The sequence below is a fragment of the Mirounga leonina genome, unplaced genomic scaffold, assembly GCF_011800145.1.
Source record: "Mirounga leonina isolate KUSES-001 unplaced genomic scaffold, KU_Mleo_1.0 Mir_127, whole genome shotgun sequence".
NCBI classification, from domain to species: domain Eukaryota; kingdom Metazoa; phylum Chordata; class Mammalia; order Carnivora; family Phocidae; genus Mirounga; species Mirounga leonina.
Window position 1 is genome coordinate 55,544,455 of NW_023270316.1, and position 20,102 is coordinate 55,564,556.

Sequence of the window (20,102 nt, forward strand, 5' to 3'; positions counted from 1 at the left end):
ACAGGGCTTCCTCACCCTGTACTTTTCTATCCTATTATTTCTGTGGGCCCAAGAGCAGGATCTAATATAAGTTGATCTTATCTAGTATCTAGCTATTTCCCGTTCAATGTTTCCACCTGTCAAGCTCTTTTAGGATCTGATTATGTTATTCCCATCAACCAACAGCTTCATGTAATCTGCAAATATAAATACTCCTCCTATGTCTGTGTCCAGGTCTATGATAAAATATTGTGCCGGTCAGAGCCCTATGGCTCCCGACTGGAAATGGGGTTGACTCTCATCTTTAAGCAGTGTCTCTGGGTGGTTATTCAACAGTTATCATTCTATCATCTTTCATGAGCACCCACCTGATATTTCTCTATCTTGTCCACAGGAACATCAGGAAAGCTTTGAAAATGAAACCCATTGTGGAATTTGGGTCTACTGGGTTATCACTGTTCCCTTATCAACCAACTTTGTCCAAAAAAGTGACCTAAACCCAGTGTTACTTGATTTGTTCTTATTGATCTTACGCTGGTTTCTTGTGGTCATTCTGCTCTCAATATTTGCCCTGGATTGGTCACAGACTCATTTCCCATTTCCCCAGAAACCATAAACGTGATTAAGATACTCTCACTCTATAGACACTCTGGTGGATATTTTATCCAGGGCAGGACACAGCAGTTACCATTCCCTTCTGATCTTTTCACCAGTCTTTGGTTTCTGCTATTTTTTGCCAAATTTTGTTGCATCCATTTCAATCTGGAGATCATTTTCCTTCACAGTGACGTCAAAATTAAATAGCAATTGAAGAACCTGACTTTCTCTGAATCATTCCTCCGCATTGCACTAAACAGTGGACCTGTCTACCTTAATCTTCTTTTTGCCCCAACCATATTTTAAAAGGGCCCCTCCTTTTGTGGCTGCCTGCGTGATGATGGTGATGGTGATGACAAGGATGATCTTCTGGTAAGAATAAGTTTATCCTGGGCTTCAGCTCTGCTGGCACTATTCCTGTTTTTTTTTTTTTTTTTTTTTCAGATTTTGTTTATTTAGAGAGCATACATGAGCAGGGGGAGGGGCAGAAGGAGAGGGAGAGAGAGAATTCCAAGGAGTCTGCCTCGGGGCTCAATCTTACGACCCCGGGATCACGACCTAAGCCGAAATCAAGAGTCGGATGCTTAACTGACTGAGCCACACAGGCGTCCCTCTCCTGGCACTATTCTTAAGGTTTGAGCCATTTTCCTACCTTTACCATAGGGAACTTTGTCATTTTTTCTTTAACCTCTGTGTGCGATCTTTCAAAATCTGAGTCCATGGCAGGAAACTGCACGAACGCTTGTTTGCACTTCTGGGAGTTCTCCAACACTCTTCTCCATCTGGCTAGGTGGCTCAAAGCAGACTGCGCTACCGAAGGCACTTCCTCCCTCTGTTTATCCGAGAGACAAATAGTGTCTCTTTGTGTATATATTTCTGTATGCAGCCCCCTTCCCAACCAGACTGTTGTCTTGGGAGTAGGATACACCCTCTCGTCACCATGTCTGATCTCGAATTAGATGAGGACTCAACAACAATTTTGCAAGTGTTTAATAAATATTTATAGGTGCTTACTATGTGCCAGGCACTAAGTCTTGAGGATTTTTACAATCATGGGTAGAATGCTCTGTGTTAGAACTCCTGCCGTTCTTTATGGCCCTGCTCTGTGCCTGGACAGGTAGACACCTGAGGCCATAAATAGTCTTTCTGGTCCTCCTTAGGAATACCTCCTTACATAGCTCATGAGGCATTTCTGGTGCCTTTAGCATTCCTTCCCTATCAGACCTGCTACTCTCTGTAGTAATAGGTTTCAAGGATTTATCTGGGTGTTTTCCCTCCAGATTCAGTTCAAAGTCTTATTTGTTGAGAAGGACCCTGCCATGTGAAATGCTGTTTCTGGCCCCCTGGGGTTGAACAATCCCATAATTTACAAATGCTCTAAAAGTAGGAAACTAGGACCCATGAAATTCATCCACACTTGAGGTTCTACGGTTCTCCGATGCTCCGGTGCCTATGAGTCCTCTGGGGATCGTGTTAAGCATACAGACAGGGATCCTGGTAAGGCTGGAAATCTGCATCCTTACAGGCAACCGGGAACAGGGATGCATGGCAATATCTCTGCCTGCTCTCACCTCTGCTGTTCCTACTGGCCCTCAACCCCCCACAGCCAGCATTTTGGATTGCTTTTGCCTTGATCGTCTGTGTTTCTCCACCAAGTGGATGGGTCGCTTCTGCCCTGGGCTGAAAGCAGATTCTCTTTTGCATCTGCCATGCTTGGGAATCCTCAGGGTTCTGTATTCCAGCTGCAGAAGGACTAGCTTTCCTCCATGGCACGGGCCCCATCCCCAACCCCCCACACATCGCTTCCCCCCTGTCACCTTCTCTCGCCTCTGGATGTGGTTTCGAGCCCTTCTGCCTTCCTGGAGCTCCATTCTTCCTGGGTTTTTCCTGCACCCTGTCACTTTCTCTTACAACTTCTTAACCCTCAGACGGAAGTGTCTTTGTCATCTATTTGCCCCATTCTGTTGCCCAGACACAATCATGTATATATTACAGGCAAGGTTTGCCCGACCAATGCTCTCCAAAGGACAGATTGCAAACCAAAGGCAGAAGGGGAAAGAAAAACCTCTGTGAATTTTAGAGAATCGATTGCTTTTCCTTGTGTTTCAATCTCTGCTCTACCCACCATCCCCTCACATAACTGCGGGAACCTGGGGTGTGTCACTGATGGAGGCTCAGAGGCTCCAGCACACCTTTGGTCCAGGCCACCCCTGTCGCAGTATTTGATCAGTAGGCATTTACTGTGGGCAGCTAGACTTTTACTAAGCACTGACCTGACCATATGTCGGCTGTAAGGATCTCAGTCCTAGAAAGACACTTAGCTGCAAAACACGCCCCTACAGGCCAAATATGCAGAGTGCTTAAAACCCCAATTAGATGCAGACATCACTAGTTCTGTAAATTAAGCCTAGGGACCGAAAGGATTGAGAATGAACAGGTCAAACGAAACTATGACCGCAGGAGGCTCCCTCTCTGGAGGTGGGTCCACAGTGGGATGAACCGGCTCTGGGGCCCCCCTTCCCTCACTCCAGCCTTCTTCTATCTCGTCTCCCCTCCCACATCCTTTCAAGCTTAGCACCGGCACTTTACAGGCTATTACCCAGTAAATGACTTTTAGAATCCTGCTTATGAATATTTAGGTAAATGCTCAGATTTTTCCCAGCTGTCATGCTTATTGACTTCGAAATGGTTCCAGTTCTCAGGGCCCCACCGGAGCGCACATGCTGACAAAAGTCCCACATGAACTGATTTCGCCTGTAAAAATCCTCCTCCTCTGGAGCTGCTTGGGCCGATGAGCTCCTGGCTTGTGCTGGCCTGCCCTCTGCCTCTCCACCCTCCCTCATAGGGTTTCTGGCGCCTAATTCCATTTAACCACATTTGAGCTACAAAATAGAGCAGGCACGGATGCGGGCAGGGAAGAGGTGAGCAGGGAATCTAGTTTACTGCTGCCATGACGACGACAGCTGTGAAATGAATCTGTGAACCCATGATGGATCAATCTCATGAAGGCGGGATTTAAATTATTAATAATGGCAAGCAATGCTGCTCTGTCTTCCATGCCAGGATCCTAGGGTGAGGGGACTTTGGGCTTAACTGGGCAGGGGATTAAGATTCTCAGTGCAGTCTTGCCAAACTCTCTCTTGAGTGTCTCCCAGTTGTGGCTATGGAAGTTGATGCTGCAGCTGGTTTTGGCCGGCTGGGCATCAGGGCCGGCTTTGACTGCCTGCTGAGGCACAGTGCCATTGCCACCGTCCACGTGATCATCCGGGTACAGCCCATCACCCCAAGGAGCCCGTCTGTAATCTGGGAAGGTAATGGCCTGTGTCCCTGAGGGAAATAGGGCCTGAGTTCATGTAGAGCAGGAACAAGAAGACTAATGAAAAGAGAGGGAAAGATTGAAAAAGGTATTTGTTTCAGCACTTTGCCGATGTTTCTCCGAGGGGGGCTCTGGGATGGAAAGGGGTAGCGGGGCTAGTAGAGCCGCTTAACTTCTTACCTGAACTACCACTTCGAGTGGCACGGGAAGCAGGTGTATGTCATCAGCGTGACAGGCAATAGTCGAGCCAGGATATTTCACACCCATGGAATGCACTTCCCCCTGCCGCCCCCCCACGTGTTGGCCAGCAGGGTGCAGTCCCCCCGTCCCCTGCTTACTCTTATAGATCCATTCTGTCTGCGTGCTTCGGTCTTGCCAGGCGGGAAGTTCTCCATCTTGCTGCACGTACGAGGTAGAAGGCGTTATGTTATCGAATGGAGACTCATGGGGAAGTTCAGAGATGGAAGGCGGGACAGAGAAGAGGATATTCCCCTTAGAAGGGCTAGTCGCTGAGCTCCTGTCAGAGGGGAGCACAGAGGCAGGTCAGGCCCTGGGGGCGATGGCCTGCTGGGAAGATGGGGTGGCTACTCTCCGGCTCCTGCAGACTCTGCCCGTCCCAGATGGTGGATGTCACAGGTGAGAAGGGACCAGCTAGTAGATGATGGTAAACAGGCCCGTGCGCCAGTCCGGGCCGCAGAGCCTTATATGGCTGACCGCTGCTTCGTGTTCGGTAAAAGGCTCTGTGGATGCCTTCAAAGGCCAATGGGCCAGGCTTCCATAACTGACAGTCTAATGTTCCAGAACATTCTCCATCCTTCCTGGCACACAACACTGCCCATCCCGGTGGCCCTTCCTGCCTTGCCGCTGCCTCAGGTAGAGTGGGAAAAAGACCAAAGTAGATGCCGCAGCAGCTTGGAATCAAGCACCGAGGTCTGTCCCCTCTAGTCTGCCCACTACGAGTACCACCATTATCAAGAAAGGTTTCCACAGGGCCTGATGACGGAGCATGGGCCCTCCTGAGGCAGAGGCCCTGCCATCTGGTACCTTAGGCTCAAAAGGGACCCCCCCAACACACGGACCCACACTGTGTTCTTCCTCAGAGACCTCTGGCTTTTAGCTGGGGACAAAAAACTGTCATTCAAAGGCATGAGAGCGGTCTTTGGGGTGTTTCAGCCCTGAACTCACCTCATGAAATCTGGCTGAAATGGCAAAGACAAGTGTAGGGAAAATGCCCAACTTATAAATGGGCAGTGACTATGGTTGGTAGAGAAAACACGGACTTCTTCGGTGTCAAACGACCCAAGCTTGAATCTTGGCTCCTGCACTAGAGAAGAGTAACTTTGGGTAACTTCTTTAACGTCTCTGGGCTTCAGTTTCTGCACCTTTTTGATAATCATACCTGTCACAGGTCCCTGCCGGGGGAGGGGGGGGCAAAGCGAGTGTGGGCCACTGCTGTTCTTACTGGCAAGGGAAGCAGTTCGGTGGCCCCTCAGAGACAGGCCTGTTCCCTGCCTGGGCCAGCGCCTGCCACTCCCCTCCCCCCACGCACAGAGGGACGGGGAGGCTGAGGTCTGAGACTTGAGGGCGAAGAGGCTGAGGGAGAGAAGAGGCCCAGCGTCTGTGGGAGTTACGGCAGATCTTGTTTCACTTCCAAGGGACCCATGGGAAGGCCTGGGTCTGTGCCAGCCTGTGGTGAGGGCATCGCACCACTGAAAAGGGGGAATGGGGTCAAGTGGGCAAGATAGCAGATCCTAGATCAGGTGACCACAGGGATCAAGAACAAGTGGACAAAGGTAAGCTCTTTAGGCAACTGTCAACTCCTGCCCCGTTCCAGGCCTCAAGGCCAGATCAGGAGACTCTCCTGGGCTTTATCCTTTTAAGGGGATAATGCAAGTCCTACTTCACTTACCAGGTGCTCCCTAGGACCCAAGGAGGTAATGCAAGTCCCCACGAAAGGACTTTGAGAAGTCAGAGCTGCCAAACACACAGAGGGATCATACTTAAGGTAATGGTGGGCCCATCTGGTCATTGCCATCTTCATGTACATTTACTCAGCAACCTCCCTGCCACACCTGCCCTGGGCTGCGACATGGTGGGGTCTTCTGGGGGCACCTATGGAAGCAGGACTGGGGTTCTGGCCTACCTGGGCCAAATACCAGCTCCCTGCCCTGTCTGCAATAGAAGGGTGCAGGAGGATCCACTAGATCCTAGATCCTGGGGAGAGTGGACGGTTCTAGGCCTGCTTCTTCAGCTGTTTCAGAGTGGGGAGGGGCCTGTGTGTGCCGGGGGGGGGGTTATCTTCAGGGCATGCGTAGGAGTGGGAGAGGGAACCTTCCTGTTTATAAGGGACCCATGAAACACCTGACCTGACCTTTTCCGGCTCCCCGCCTTAACAAACAAATAGGAGTGTAAAACTTCTTGCCTAAAGTGGTTTGTAGGTTCAGTCTCTCAGCAACCTGGTGTCAGGAAAACCCAGTCTCTGATCCCCACGAACTCCTCGTGACAGGAAAGCCACTCGGCTGGAATGTGGATAAAGGACTGGATGGGTGCATATGTTTGGGATAAAGCCGAACGGGAATCACGACTCTTGTTCTGGGCGTGCTAAGTTTCCACGCGGTGGCTTGCGGGGAGCAGGACGGGGAGTGACAGCGACCCGTGGCACGTACTGAGCCCCTGCGCTCAGCGAGCCCCGTGCGATAATACTCATCGAGTCCGCACCACAGCCTCATGAGGCTGAAACTCCTCCTGTGCCCATTTCACAAATGAAGACCCCGGGGCACAAGGAGAGTGTGTGGCTACCCGTTGGCACACAGGGGGCTGAGATTCAGACCCGAGCGGTCTGGCTCTGAGCCCCTGTTCTCAGTCCCAGGCCTTCCCGTGCTCACGGCCACAGCGCTTCGATGCTGTGGCGTCTGTAAGTGAGGTGAAGGGGCCTCCAAAGAGCCACTGCCTCTTATGCGTTGCCTTAGTGGGGGTGATGCTGTCCCATCCACGTTGCTGAGCCCCCAGGAATGTGAAGCGTGGAGCTCAGGGGCCGGTGGAGAGCAGCAACGGGGGCCGGCCTCGCCAGGCTGAGGGGCAGCTCTCACGTTGTAGCCTGTAGCTTCCCTGGGTGGCAGAGCAGGGATCTCATCCCAGCTTCGCACCATAACCAAACTGGCCTTGTGCTTTCTTTGTATCCAGTGCCAACCCACTTGACCAGTGGACACAAACGTCCTGCAGTCATCCTCGGGGGAGGGAGTGTAGGGGATGAAACCCAAGGACGAGGACTGTGAGACGGAAGTCTGGGGTACCGCCCCCACCTTGGTTTCTACGGAGCTGAGCACATAGGAGGCATTTACTCATTCATTCCATAGGTATGTTAGTGACCGTCTTGCATGCGCCAAGCCCTGTGGCAGTTTCATGACTGCCCACCGAAGGGTGACTGAGACCTTGGGAACATGCCTGAGGAAGGAAAATGGCGACTCTCTTTTGGGCTTTCATCCATCTGTTCACTGCGAGCATGGCCACAAGCCCCTTGCTATCTTTTCCTGGTTGAGACCTTCTCTGCAGACTCAGATGGCTCTTGCCTTTTCATCTCTGTAGTTCTGGGTGCCCAGGACTCAGATCTTGGGACCCGTCCCTCGCCCTGTGAGTAGCTGAGTGGCAGAGGGGGCAGTGGTGGGAGGTCCTTTACGTGTAACTCCCAGAGATACCCTCCCCTCTGCCTGGATTCCTCCTTCCTCAGGGGGCCTGAACCCTGCACCTCCACACCACCTGCCCCCACCATTCCTGTCTTTGGGACTGCAGAGGCTCCTGACACATCATCCCTAAGTCTGAATTTCCACCTGATTTATCCAAAAAGAAAACTATTACCTTGTGGTAGGATGAGGCAGGGTTTGATATGAAGAAGTAATCTTTAATTCTACTGGAAAAAGAACAGAAAGACAATATTGAAAAAAAAAAAGGCATCATTTTTTCAATTTAAGAGTGCGTTGTTAAGTATGTGATGCTGGGTTTGGGGTGGAGAGGCCCCGGTTTATAGAATTCTTCTATTTTTACTTTTCACTGGTGTTGTCTCTCTTAATGGTTTCCCTTGGAAATTACAAGGTTAAATTTTATAAAGTCATTGAGAACTCAAGAAGATAATTTTCATGAAATCAGGGATTTTGGAAATTCAAGTTTGCTTTGTTAATCTTTGAGTTATCACAGAGGCCTTGCTCTATCATGAGATGAGGGATATCTGTACAGAAGAGGTGATGGAGGTTCAGAGGATCTAAATATTTTAAAAATGAGTTTTAATTTCAAAGAAATTGTTTGCGTTGTCTAATCACCCAATTGCCTTAAATGATACATCAAGAATTTCACATACGATTGGGATAGAATAGGCCATCAATTCTAATAATAGAGACTGGCCCAGTGGAAGTAGTAAGAAATGAGAACCAGAACTTGAAATTTGAAACTTAAATGTTCAACACTTATATTTATCCACAGTTTACCCATGACACAGAATATTATTGAGGAATATTAGTTGGCTGTTAAAATGATATCTACAAAGGTTAACCGATACGGGCAAATATTGAAGTCACAATTCTGTTACAAAAATAAAATACAAACTTGTACATACAGTATGTTTAAAACAGTAAAAACACAACAGAACAAAGCTACAAACCAAGGACCACTACCACTCAACATAGACAAAGTAAGAGTGGGAAGGACAGAATAAAAATCACTAAAGAGTGAATCAGCTTTATTTATATTTGGATGTTGGTAGATGGGGTGATGCTTTTCCACTTTCTGCTTTTCAAATTTCCCATTAAAAAATGAGCAAAAGTAGATTTTATTTTTTATGTCATTCTCTTAAAGTATGTACATAATTTATTAAAAAGCCCAAACAAAGAAGGACAGGAAGAAGGAAAGGAGAACAGAAAGAGAGGTGATTACAAGAGGGAGAAGGGACGCCTGTTGATTTCCCATGACCTTGGAGTAGTCACCTACCCTCTCTTGGACTCCAGGTTCTTCGTTTGTGACAATGGGATAAGTAATGGCTGGGAGAATTTAAGGAGACAAAGATCACGAAATATACAACACACGCCCTATGCCCCTGGACTGCGCTCCTGACCGTCTGGGCAAGACACCTACAGAAATTGATGCTGTTTGTTCAGGAGCCAGAGTGGAGGCTGCGAGCGACCGGCCCCAGGGCTCGGCATCTCCCCCATCAGTTGCACCTGGTTGTGGAGCTCTCTCACCATCTGTGAAGTTCCCTGCCTGACAAATTGGCTGGCTCTCCCGTCCCTGCCTTATCGATATATTGCACACCTTTCTTCTTAAATACACGGAAAACTGCTAGGTGCCCTGTGGGAAAGGGTTATTGGGGTAGCAACTCTCAACTGGAAAAGGCAAAAGAATTATAATAGCATTTAGGCCAAACAGCATTTGGAGCTATGGAAGAGGGGGTAGCGAGGGTAAAGAAAATCAAATCTAGCAGATTATGCGTATCAAAATACTATGGAGCAAAACCATTATAAATCAAAATATCCTGTGACATCTCTGGCATTATTTGCCACAGAATAGAATTCATCTTTAGGAAGGTCTTGGGTTCTTAAAAAAAAAAAAAATCCCAAAGGGGCCTCATTATGAGGTGGTTTCATGTTCTATGACATGTGATATAACATAGATGGTACCTCCTTCTAGCACCTCCTGCCCATGTGAGAGCAGAAGAGCATTTTCACACCTTACAATTGTATGGTGTGGGAGAGCTTTCAAAGCATTTCTAGATACATTTATTTTATGTAAATATTGCAACCACACTGTGAAGAAAGGTATTTTTATACAAAGGGAAACTGAAACTTTGAGAAAGTGGCATGCCCAAGGTCAAAGGCCCCACCATGTGCTGGATCTTCGGACTCTGACACCGCAGTGTGGACGCCCACATTTTACAAAAACTATTTGGAACCTCTCAGGGAGATCAGTCATATGGAGCTATGGGTTATTCAGTGGGGATTGGTGCTGCATTTGTATTCAAGTTGCTCATCTAATTTTATTGGATTTCCCTGCAAACCATGGGGAAAATCATTTCTTTAAAGAAGAGAAAGGGGGGAGTAGGTTGTAAGTGTGACCCTACCCTGATTTGTCCCGGGCAGTGAGAGTCTCTGATATTGACCTGCCTGCAGAGTATTTGGCTGGGGGCACAGATTCCTCCCATACCCCAGCTGGTCGCATCTTCTTTTTTTTGTTATGTACGTCCAATCCATAAATTGGGATGGAGTGTGTGGTGGTGGGGAGTGTAAACGACCCTTCACAAGTCAACGGTCGGGGAATCATAAAACACAAAACAACAACAATAATAATAGCTAACATTGGGAAGCCTTCAAATGCTTTACATGATTGAATCTCTCTCATCTTCACAAATATCCTATAAAGTATGTCTACTGTTATTCCTAATTTATAGTTAAGAAAGCCAGGATGCAGAAGGGTTAAGTGACTTGCCCAAGTTCGTGCCCTAAGAAGTGGGAGAGAATTGACCCTCAAACTCAGGCAGTTAAGGTCCTGAACGAGGAAGGAAACAGTGTTCTTAGCGACAGACTCACACCTACCCCCAAACGGACAAATAAATGGCCCTCCTGATCCTCCGTCCCCATCTGATTCTGTGGCAGACATCACTAGTCCCTCACAGCACTCTCTCCTGCTGAGCCCAAATGCGCCCTCAGAATCTTCCTCGACGTAGTGCTCCCCCACTAGTCTCCAGCAATTAATCCATCAACCCGAGCGAGAGAAGCCCATTTGTCATTTCTAGGGCCCACGTTCAATTAATTTCTAAAAGGTGTTTCTAAGAATAAATGCAGGTGCGTGCATGCGAGTGCGTACGTATGCGCCTGACTTTATGAAATGGATGAAATTGAACTTGACTCCATCTGCATGTCCTGAGCATTTCCTAGGGGTCAGGAAGGCACCCTTGTGCCAAGGGCTCGACAAATTTCTATCTTAAGGGTATTGGCAAAATATTCCACGTTAAGAAATCTTGATGCAAATTCTTTTGGAAAGTTCTGAGTCCTCTTGTAGACCCCTTCTTAATTTAGTGCTTAATTTAATGTTTTGTGCAGTGTGGCTTGGTACCCTGGGTTTTCACACACCAAGACATTCTTCCATATATGTGCCTTTTAAGGCATTTTAGCATTCCTCTACAGTTTTTTCAGTGCCTCTCCAAATTTTGCTAGCAGGGCATTTATTTTCAAAGCTTTTGTTTTATACACAGTTCCATTCACTTGACAGCATTGTATTTGTCCTACTGTAGTGGGTAATACATTTACAAAGGCCCAGTGCATTCAGGGGACATGTTAAGAATGCTTGATTCATACTGTGCAAAAGAAATGGCCCGAATGTTATTATTCAGAATTAGAATTACACTTGGTATTTCAACTGCAGGGATATTAGGATTCTGAGAGGGAGCTTCATGGCAGAGGCACACACAAAAGAGAGTTTCCCAGCAATAGAGGTATTACCTCTCCAGTGCCCCAGTGAAACTTCTACGAGGGTAGGAGGAACCTAGGATGATGCATCTGACCTGAGGAAGAGGGACGTCAGTATTTGTGTCGGCTGCTGAGAACACCCAGCACTTAGGATGCAGGCGGTGTGTAATCAGATTGGAATTTAAAAATTCAAGCTGCCTGAGGGGCTCGCAGTTGGTAACAGAATCAGATCCAGAAAAATAAAGTAGTCCTCTTTCTAGGTCAACATTAAGATGATGCAGATGACCTGGATTTTTAACTTTCTGAACCTGGTTGGATATGGCCATGTAGTCATGACAGCAAGGGAAGGCACCACATGGGCCTCGGAGGAAGTGGGAATCAACCACCTCGAGCAACGGCACAAGGAGCCACTGCCAAATAATAAAACCCGACTTCAGGAAAAGGTGCCAATCGCAGGAGCGCTCTTGAAAAAATGTCAGCCCCAGCGTGAGAGACCTCACTCCAAAGTGAAATACTCACAAGGAGGGTAAGACGAGGCCTTCCAGGGGCCTAGTGGGCACTGTGAGAAGCATACTAGCAGTGTCTGTGGACCTAGCAACAGATTGCGGGATGGCTTCTAGGAAATAATTAGAGGTCACTGATAAAACTGAGCTCTAAGGATGTTTAGCAAAGTGCTGTTTGAAAAAGTAACCAAAAAAAAAAAAAAATCAGAAGCAATGAATGATTGGTAATAATCAGGAATCGATTAAAAATATTACGGCTTGAAAATACAACACAGTGTGATGTAGCTATCAAAAGGATTTGTAGAAAATTTAGTAACATGAAATGTATTCATGTAAGTATGAATACTTAAATGTGTTCATGTAAGTATGTAATGTAAGTATTATATGTCACCTGCTTTTTAAGGTATATTTATTTATAATTTTATATATATATGTAAATTATTATATATAAAGCTTAATACCTTAGAAAGCAGGTGACACACACTTTATAAAGCCTGGGGAGGCTATGACCAAAGTGTAAAAGTGATTGTTCCCCTCTGGATGGTAGTGATGTTTGCTTTCTTCGTTTTTCTAACATATAGTTTCTCAAACATCAACAATAAACATGTATTGTGCAATAAGGAAAAGACACAAATTATAGGGTCTGTTTTGTTTGTTTTGTTTCTGAATAGGGGCTTTATGTTCACTAAGCCTCTCTGCTCCGTGGGCACGGGCCTGGGGGGCATGGCCACTGAGGCTGGGCGGAGAACTCCTCAGTCCTGAGCGAGTGGGTCAGCACCGTGGGCGGGGTTGACAGACTGAGCTATGGCTCTATCCCAAGTTTGACCTTTTTTCCTGGGCGTTGCAGTGAACTAGCATTGCTTTCTTTTAGGGGCCCCCCTCCCGATATCCCCTCCCTGATACACTTCTTCATACACATCCTCTTTGCTTTTTAGCTACTCTCCCACATCCAGATACTCACCATCTTCCAGATACTTTTCAAACAGATCCTCTTTTTCTTCCAGATGCTTTTTCTTCTGTAGATGCTTTCTCTGCTTCACATACTCTGGAGTCTCATACAGATATGTGTTCTCTTTCAGAAACGTTTCTTCCTCCAGGTACTCATCTTCCTCAGGATAGATTTCCTCTTCCAGATACTCATTGTCTTCCAGATACTCATTGTCTTCAGGAGATAGATATTCTCTCTCTGAATTCTCATCTTCCTCTTTATTTCCTTCCTCCAAATATAAGGTCTGTGTGGAATACTGGGAGGTTGTGGGAGGGGAAAGAGGGGATGTTCCTCCTGAGGACTGATTATTTTCGGCAGACATGTTGGGGCAGCATCAAGCAGATGAAACCCTTCAGCAAGCAGCATGCAGTCGCTTTACCATCCTGGTAACCAAGAAAGGAATAAAACCCCATTAGTCAGTAATTGCCCACTGCCTATTGATTTAAATCCATTTTTGTTCACTCATTTCGTTTCGTAGTCTTTGGATGGCCCTTTGAGTGTGCAGATCGGCACATGGCGGCCCGTGAAAAGGCCCAAACAAGGGGGAACAGAGGTTTTACCCTCAAGGAGCTGGTAGGAGAGACCACACCCAAAGGCAACACCTTGCAATTACTGCACACTGTGAAGTGAAGGAGTGACTCTGTCTGGTGGTAGCGTCACCAGGGGAGACTTGCAGTGATCCGTGGAGAACCATTTACTGCCACAATAAACAAGACAGAGGATGTCTCGCAGGAGCTTGAAATCTGGTGAGGAAAACAGGCATGCAAGCAGGTTGCTCTACACAGAGGGCCAGGCGCAACGCGAGAGGTACCGGCGTGGCTGGTACACGCGCAGGGCCCGGGACCTCGCGCCGCGCTCAGCGAAGGGCCTCGTCGTTGCTGGTCTGCCAGGCGCATGCTCGAGGCCGCCCAGGCCCCGCCCCCTCTGCCAGAAGCACTAACCCCGCCCCCCTCCGTTCCCTCAACAAGCGCTACCCGCCGTTCGTTCCCTCAACAAACACGGTGAGTATTTTCACCGCCGAGCTCCCATCAAGCTGGGAGCGCCTTAGCTCCCCAGGAAGTCTTCCGTGCTCCCTCTGTGCCTTCTATATTTTCGGGAAAGTAACTATGTTGCCATATGACATGGATTGCTTGCTCTGTCTTTCCAACAGAGTGTGAACGTTCTGAGGGCCGGAAGGATGGATTCTTGTTTAATAATATACTTGATTCCTTCTACTCTTCTCCATCGCCACTGACTACCCGCAGTGAGCCGTGTCATCGGCCGGCGGGATTCCTGCAGCTCTCTTTAGAGGGGCCTTCCCGTGAGCACAGCCCCTGGCATTCTCCATGCAGAGTGTTCGTGGGAACATGGAAATCAGATCATGATCTCCAGTGCTTAAACATCCCCCAGTGGCTTTCCCCTGTACTTAGAATAAACCGTAAACACCATTCCATGTGAGATCTGGCGCCTGCCAGGCTCTCTGACTTTATCTCTTGCCATCCCTCCCCTATTCTCCCACCCCGTGAGTCTCTCCTGTAGCACTTGCACTATTTCTGATTATGTTTTTCTGTTTACTTGTCCAATCTTTCTTTTCCACTGGACAATCAGTGCTTCAGTGACAGTGACTTTATGTGACCTGTTCGCCACTCTGTCTCCAGTGGTTAACTTGGTGCCTGATGCTTAATAAATATCCAATAAATCTATGATCAGTGACTGAGTGAAGGGCAGGAATAGATGGCTCTAGAGCCCTGTGTCCCAAAGTTTAAAAAGGATAATACTTATTCTGCACAAGGGGATAAGTTGAAGAGGCTGCTCATTGTGGAGGCAAACTGTCCAGAATCTTCCTATTTGCTCCAAGGACTTCATGGATCAATATCGTGGCCTGCCCTTTTTCAGATCTTAGACCAGGCAGCTCTGTTTTAGGGAACCGGCCAGATGAGATCATAGGATCTCTTGTCAGCATGTGTGCAACATGATGCCCAACATGAGAAGTGTGATGCGTGAACACATTCATAGTGGGCCAGTGGGCTTATCTGTCCACCTGCAGGGTTGCGAGAACCCTTGGATTATCTCATTCTGATACAATTAGCCTGGGGGAGTGTGGTGAACTGGGGGGATGCTGCCCCACTGTGGAGACTGTGGGCTACAGCCTCGAGCCACCAGGTCCTTCAGGAACTGCCTTGGCTGCAGAGCCACCTTCCAGAAGTTGCGCCCTTCTCCGGGCAGTGGGCATCTGGTGACTGAACAAGGTGGGGGCAGGGCGGGGACGGGGTATGAAAGTCCCGCAGACTCAGGCAGGTCAGCTTTGACCGGCAGGCCTGCTGAGCCTGTTCCACAAGACCGTTCCCTCCGCCAGTCCTTCCCGGCCTTTCTCGGGCTTCGGTCCCTAATATACATCTTATATTGCCTCTGGTTGCATCTCACGGTCTGCATCTTTGAGTCCATTTGCTGACGACCCACCCTGTGACAGGCAGCTTCATAAAGCATAGACTGACTGCAGGATTGGGGAAAGCGGAGGGGAAAGGCCTCAGAGATAGTTTGGTGTTTTAGAAGGTGAGAGGGTGGGGAGTAAGCAGAGCTCCTGGGGCAGGGGAAAGTGACCTGGCAGAGAGAGGACTGGGTAGGCAAAGTCAAGGCAGAGCCAGTGGGTGGAGCGCTTTAGAACCCATCATGAAGCATTTCGTACTGGGTGCTAACTGGGAAGGTGACAGGGTTCAAAAATGCGGAGCACAGGGCTCTTGCAGCCATTTACCAGAAACAGCAGAGACCCTTTCCTCTGCCACTCACAGCTCTGTGGTCTGTGTGTGTCTTTTCAGTAGGCTACCTGCTACCGCCAGTGGAGGACGGTGAGCTGTAAATCACACACGTGAGGAGGGAGGAGATTGCCTCTGAGGCAAAGGGTGAGCATGGGCAAGCGTCGGGGCTTACATCTATGTCTACGGGAGCCTCTTCTGCTTTAAAGGAGCCCATCCAGGCTTATTTTGACTTAAAATCTGAACGTGCCAGTTACTATAGCTTTCCACGTCTGACCCCCGCTCGCTCCTGAGCCCAGCTCCCTAGGCAGTGACAAAGCACGGGTAGGCGCCGGCCACTCCATCAAAGGCATGCTTACACTTCAGGGATCTCCTATCTTTCAAAATTTGTAGCTGCTTGAGATAAAAGGTCAGAATCACCCGGTCCCCTGGACGGCTCCGAATGCATTTACCAACGGCATACTGTCATTCAGGGTTAGGGACCTTTTCTTTCCATTTTCTCGCCAGGCCTTGTAAAAAGGCTCAGTCCGCTGTGTTCTCATTTCAAAGATCAGAAAAGAAACGGCACTCTTGACATTCTCCCTTTAATTCTGCTAGAAACTTATGAGAAAAGCCATTGGGCAGAAATAAATAAATATCGAGGCAACTTGATACCCCGTGTCTGAGGCAAACATCCAGGTTGTGACTTGTGATTCGGATCTCGACTCATTTTGACCCTGGTTTCTGACACATTGCGGCTTAATTTCTGTGGTCACAACATGAAACATCCACTTTATAATGGTCGGTTATAGGTCCTTAAATTTTAGACTGGCTTTACAAAAGGGCTGCGTCAATCAAAGCAGGCCGGCAGACGTATTTTATTCAGCTTAAGTAATAAAAAAAAAAATTTAGAGTGAATATGTTAGAATTCACAGAATTCACAAAAAATCATGAGTTCCAGCTTCTCTTGGAAACAGGAATCTCGGGCAAGCCTGCACTGGCTTTCCCACGTGGAGGCGGTGCTGCTGAGGTGAGGCTGCCTTTCCCCAGTGGGGCTGCACGCTCCTTTTCTGCTTCCGTCCCCACCACTACCTGTAGTCTGCTTAGAATCTCAGGCAGGCTCATCATCACCTGGGTCCTGTTGTTTTGCTTAGAGTAGAGCTGTGGCTCCTTGTCTCTAGCAAAAGTTGGAAAACAAAAGATACACTAAAAGGACAGATATTTCTCACACTTTGCCTACTCACGCACCGGCTTTATCTTTCTGGCCCCATAGAGAGAAGGGGCCTTTGCTCGAGGCTGTTTGCTGCTGTGTTTACACAGCTCGGCACTGAACGCTGCCCCAACCATGGTGATTGGCACATAATAGGCACTTGGTAATACCTGTTCAGTGAATAAATGAAAGAGCAAAGCAAAGTATTAATAATATACTATGTGCTTTGCCAAGTATATTTGCTGATTATGTGCATATGCTTGTGTAATGAAGAGGGGTAGAACTTTATATCAGAGGTCACCATAGGAACACAATCTTGGAGATTTAGAGCTATGTAACCCCTTCCACAATGCACTGTAAATGACAGGCCAACTGATTTCCCTACAGTGATTTTTTTGGGGATCCCCGTTTTCATTCTGAGGGGTTGAGGTCAGGATCCCCAAACATTCTTAGTTTGAAATACATGAGGAAGACATATATGGCCGATCTCATGAAAAATAACAGCAACCTCTGGCTTCCAAGTGAGTGACCTAAAGAAAGGCTCCATGCTCTGGTTGTGGTTTTTTAGGTAAAGGTATTAGTAGGGTCTCCCCACTGGTTTCCAAGATGGGAGGGTGGTGCTGTTCCGGAGTTGTTCTTCGTCCCTCTCACTGGGGCCACGGCTCTACAGACTTGCTGTAGGGCTTCATGCTTTGGAAATCACGTGCATGCAAAGGGACTTGCAGTTGTGTGGGAACAAAGTCCTTGGGGCAGGAAAACGGGCTGCTCTGTGAGGATGAGAATGTTTGCTTTGCCACAGCTCATGGGGTCCTGTGTGATGGCTCTGAGCAGAGAGGGGATGGAAAGAAATACTTGGACATGATTTGCCGGTTTGACCAGCACTGCTCTCCTCCCCTCACGCCTCCGCCTGGGTCCTCCTCTGCCCTCTGGACATCAGTACTACTCTGTTTCCAGGGGAGCAGCCCAAGGACCTCAGCTGACCCTTGGTCTCTCAGCACCAAATGGTAGTTCTTTGTCATCACCATCCTCCCCCTTTGCGTTCTTAAAAGAAAGGAAGGGTCTGGCTTCTCTGACAAGGAGGGCAATTGGAGGCCCAAGCACCCTCTGGTCCCTGCACAGGGGCCCTAGAGGGGCCTTGGTTCCAGTGTTTGGCTCCGTGCCCCAGCCAGGGCTCCCTTGCCAGACCTCCCCTCCCCCCAGGGTCCTGCGCACGCCCGCTGATGGACCCTTCCAGGTCCAGCCCTGCCAACCCCTCTGTGCTCCCCCAGTGGGGTGCGACTCTGTAGATCGGCCACTCCCTGGTCAATGACTCAACACTGCTGCCCCCAGAACCACTGCAGAGGATCAGCAGAGGAGGGGTCTATGTGGAAATGGAAAGGGAGAATTGAGGCAGGAATGAGCAGAAGGGCATGGTGGTCAGGATCTGGGGCCAGGTTTCCTGGGCTCAAATCCAGCTTGGCCACTTACATGCGACTTCGAGTGAGTTTCTGAACTCTCCTGGGACTTAATTTCTTTATCTGTAAAACGAGGAGAGTCAGAGTGCCATTCTCCTGTGAAGATTCAGTGAAGCAATACATGCATGCTTAAGTAGCGCCAGACCCAAATGTGAGCTATGTTGTTACTGCACACTTCTCCTAACCAGCACTGAAGGTAAGTGTGTGCGTGTGTGTGAGCGTGTGTGTGGTGTGCGTGCCTCATTTAGTTTATGGCATGGGGAGGGAGAAAAGAGACTGCTTTCTCTACCTGCTCCCTGGGAGCGACTGCAGGCTAGGGAGAGGTTGGGAGACTAGGGTCTGTCTGTCGTTCAGTCCAGGTCCTGGTGACTGGGCCCTGGGGGAAAAGATGGCCACATGTCGGAAGCGCACTCCCTTATCCTTGGGGGGCTGGAACCCTCCTTGGAAGACTGCCTGGCCCAAGGGAATTTTAGGGTGATGTCTTTCTTGGCCAGGACACAATCTCCTGCGTAATGGGTCAGTCCGTTTTCCAACTCTCAGCCCTATCTGAGGAAGCTGTTATCTAGAAACGGGAGATAGCCTGGCTGAGCCAGTTCATTCAGCTTTCACGCAGCTGTGATTCAGTGGGGCTTGGACGGAATCGGGGCCTTTCTCACTCTGACTTCCACTCGGTCATCTGCCCTTTTTGTCCCTGGGGGAGCCACAACCAAGGGTTCTCACTCCTCTCCCCCCACTGACGGTTTTAGAAGCGTTTGGAGGTAGCGGTCAGACCTTTCTCCAGGGCCCTGGGCTCGGATCTCCAGCTACCTTCTCTGCATCTCTGCTTGGACGTCTACGAGACCTCTCAGACTCGCTGTGCCTGAACTGCGATCCTGCGCTTCCTCCTCGGGTTTGTCAGCTGCTGACAGCCCTTGGAGTCATGCCCTCTCTCCTCCTCACCTTGCAGCCCAGCCACCAGGAAGTCAGGCTGACTCCTCCTTCAAAGGATCTCCCACTTCCCAGCACCCCACCCCGAGTCTGGCCACCACCCCATCTTGCCTTGACTGTTGCAGCCCTCTGCTAGTGGCTGATTCTCCACAGGTAGCCTGCTGTTAAAACCGAGGTCCCATCACCTCACCCCTCCGCGCAAAACCCTGCGATGGCTCGCATCTTGCATTGAAGGGCAAAGCCCTTTCAGGCCTGCAGGTCCTTCCCGCCTGGCCCCCATCACCTCTCCCATCTGCTTCCTCCTGCCCTCTCCCTCCTTCCACTCCTGCCACCCTGGTCTCAACGTTGTCCTCACATTGCCAGGCACTGTTCCACCCGAGGCCTTTGCTCTCCTGTCCCCTGGGCCCGTCCACAGGAACCCTGGCCCTTCTGATCTTCCCAAACTTGCTCTACTTTTTCCTTTTTCTTCCAGAGCATTTATCACTTTCTAACATACTAAGTACTTGATTCATTAATATGTGTACTGTCCGTCTCCTTTCACTGAAATGTAAATCTCCCGAGGGCAGGGACCTTTGTTTCAGTCACTGATTTGCCCAAGTGCCTAGAACTGTGCCCAGCCCGTAGTAGGAAATAATACACAGTTATTGAATGAATGTGTGAAGCCTGATCCCTCCCTGTCCAGAGCCCAGGCCGGTGTGAGCACAGCCGTGTCCCCGCCGCCGTGTGGCATGCCTGAGAACACTTAATGGGCGGCTCCGTCAATGCCTTCGGAGCTCCCACTCCAAAGGGGTGATGGGTCCCTTTCCTCTCTCACTGGGGCTTCACATTTTCTCCAGCTCCTCCCCCCAATTTTTTTTTTATTGGACTGCCAGTCATTTCTGAACTCTCCCAGCTTCCTAGTAGGGGTGTCTTCATGAAATCATTGGTACACATGTCAAACCGGAGAGCCTCAAGGACACCGGCCAAAAC

The 20,102-nt window shown here is 48.9% G+C and overlaps 1 protein-coding gene across 1 annotated transcript in view; it reads right to left on the bottom strand.

The window, feature by feature from the left end:
• ERICH6B (glutamate rich 6B) overlaps positions 1-13,153 on the bottom strand; it is a 39,409-nt gene extending 26,256 nt beyond the window's left edge. The window contains exons 1-6 of the mRNA XM_035003804.1: positions 12,805-13,153; positions 9,121-9,226; positions 7,748-7,799; positions 5,078-5,091; positions 4,231-4,409; positions 3,706-3,903 (exon numbers count right to left, since the gene is read on the bottom strand). Of these exons, the coding sequence (XP_034859695.1) occupies positions 3,706-3,903; positions 4,231-4,409; positions 5,078-5,091; positions 7,748-7,799; positions 9,121-9,226; positions 12,805-13,153 (898 nt within the window). The remainder of the gene's footprint in view (positions 1-3,705; positions 3,904-4,230; positions 4,410-5,077; positions 5,092-7,747; positions 7,800-9,120; positions 9,227-12,804) is intronic.
• Between the last annotated feature and the right edge of the window lie 6,949 nt (positions 13,154-20,102).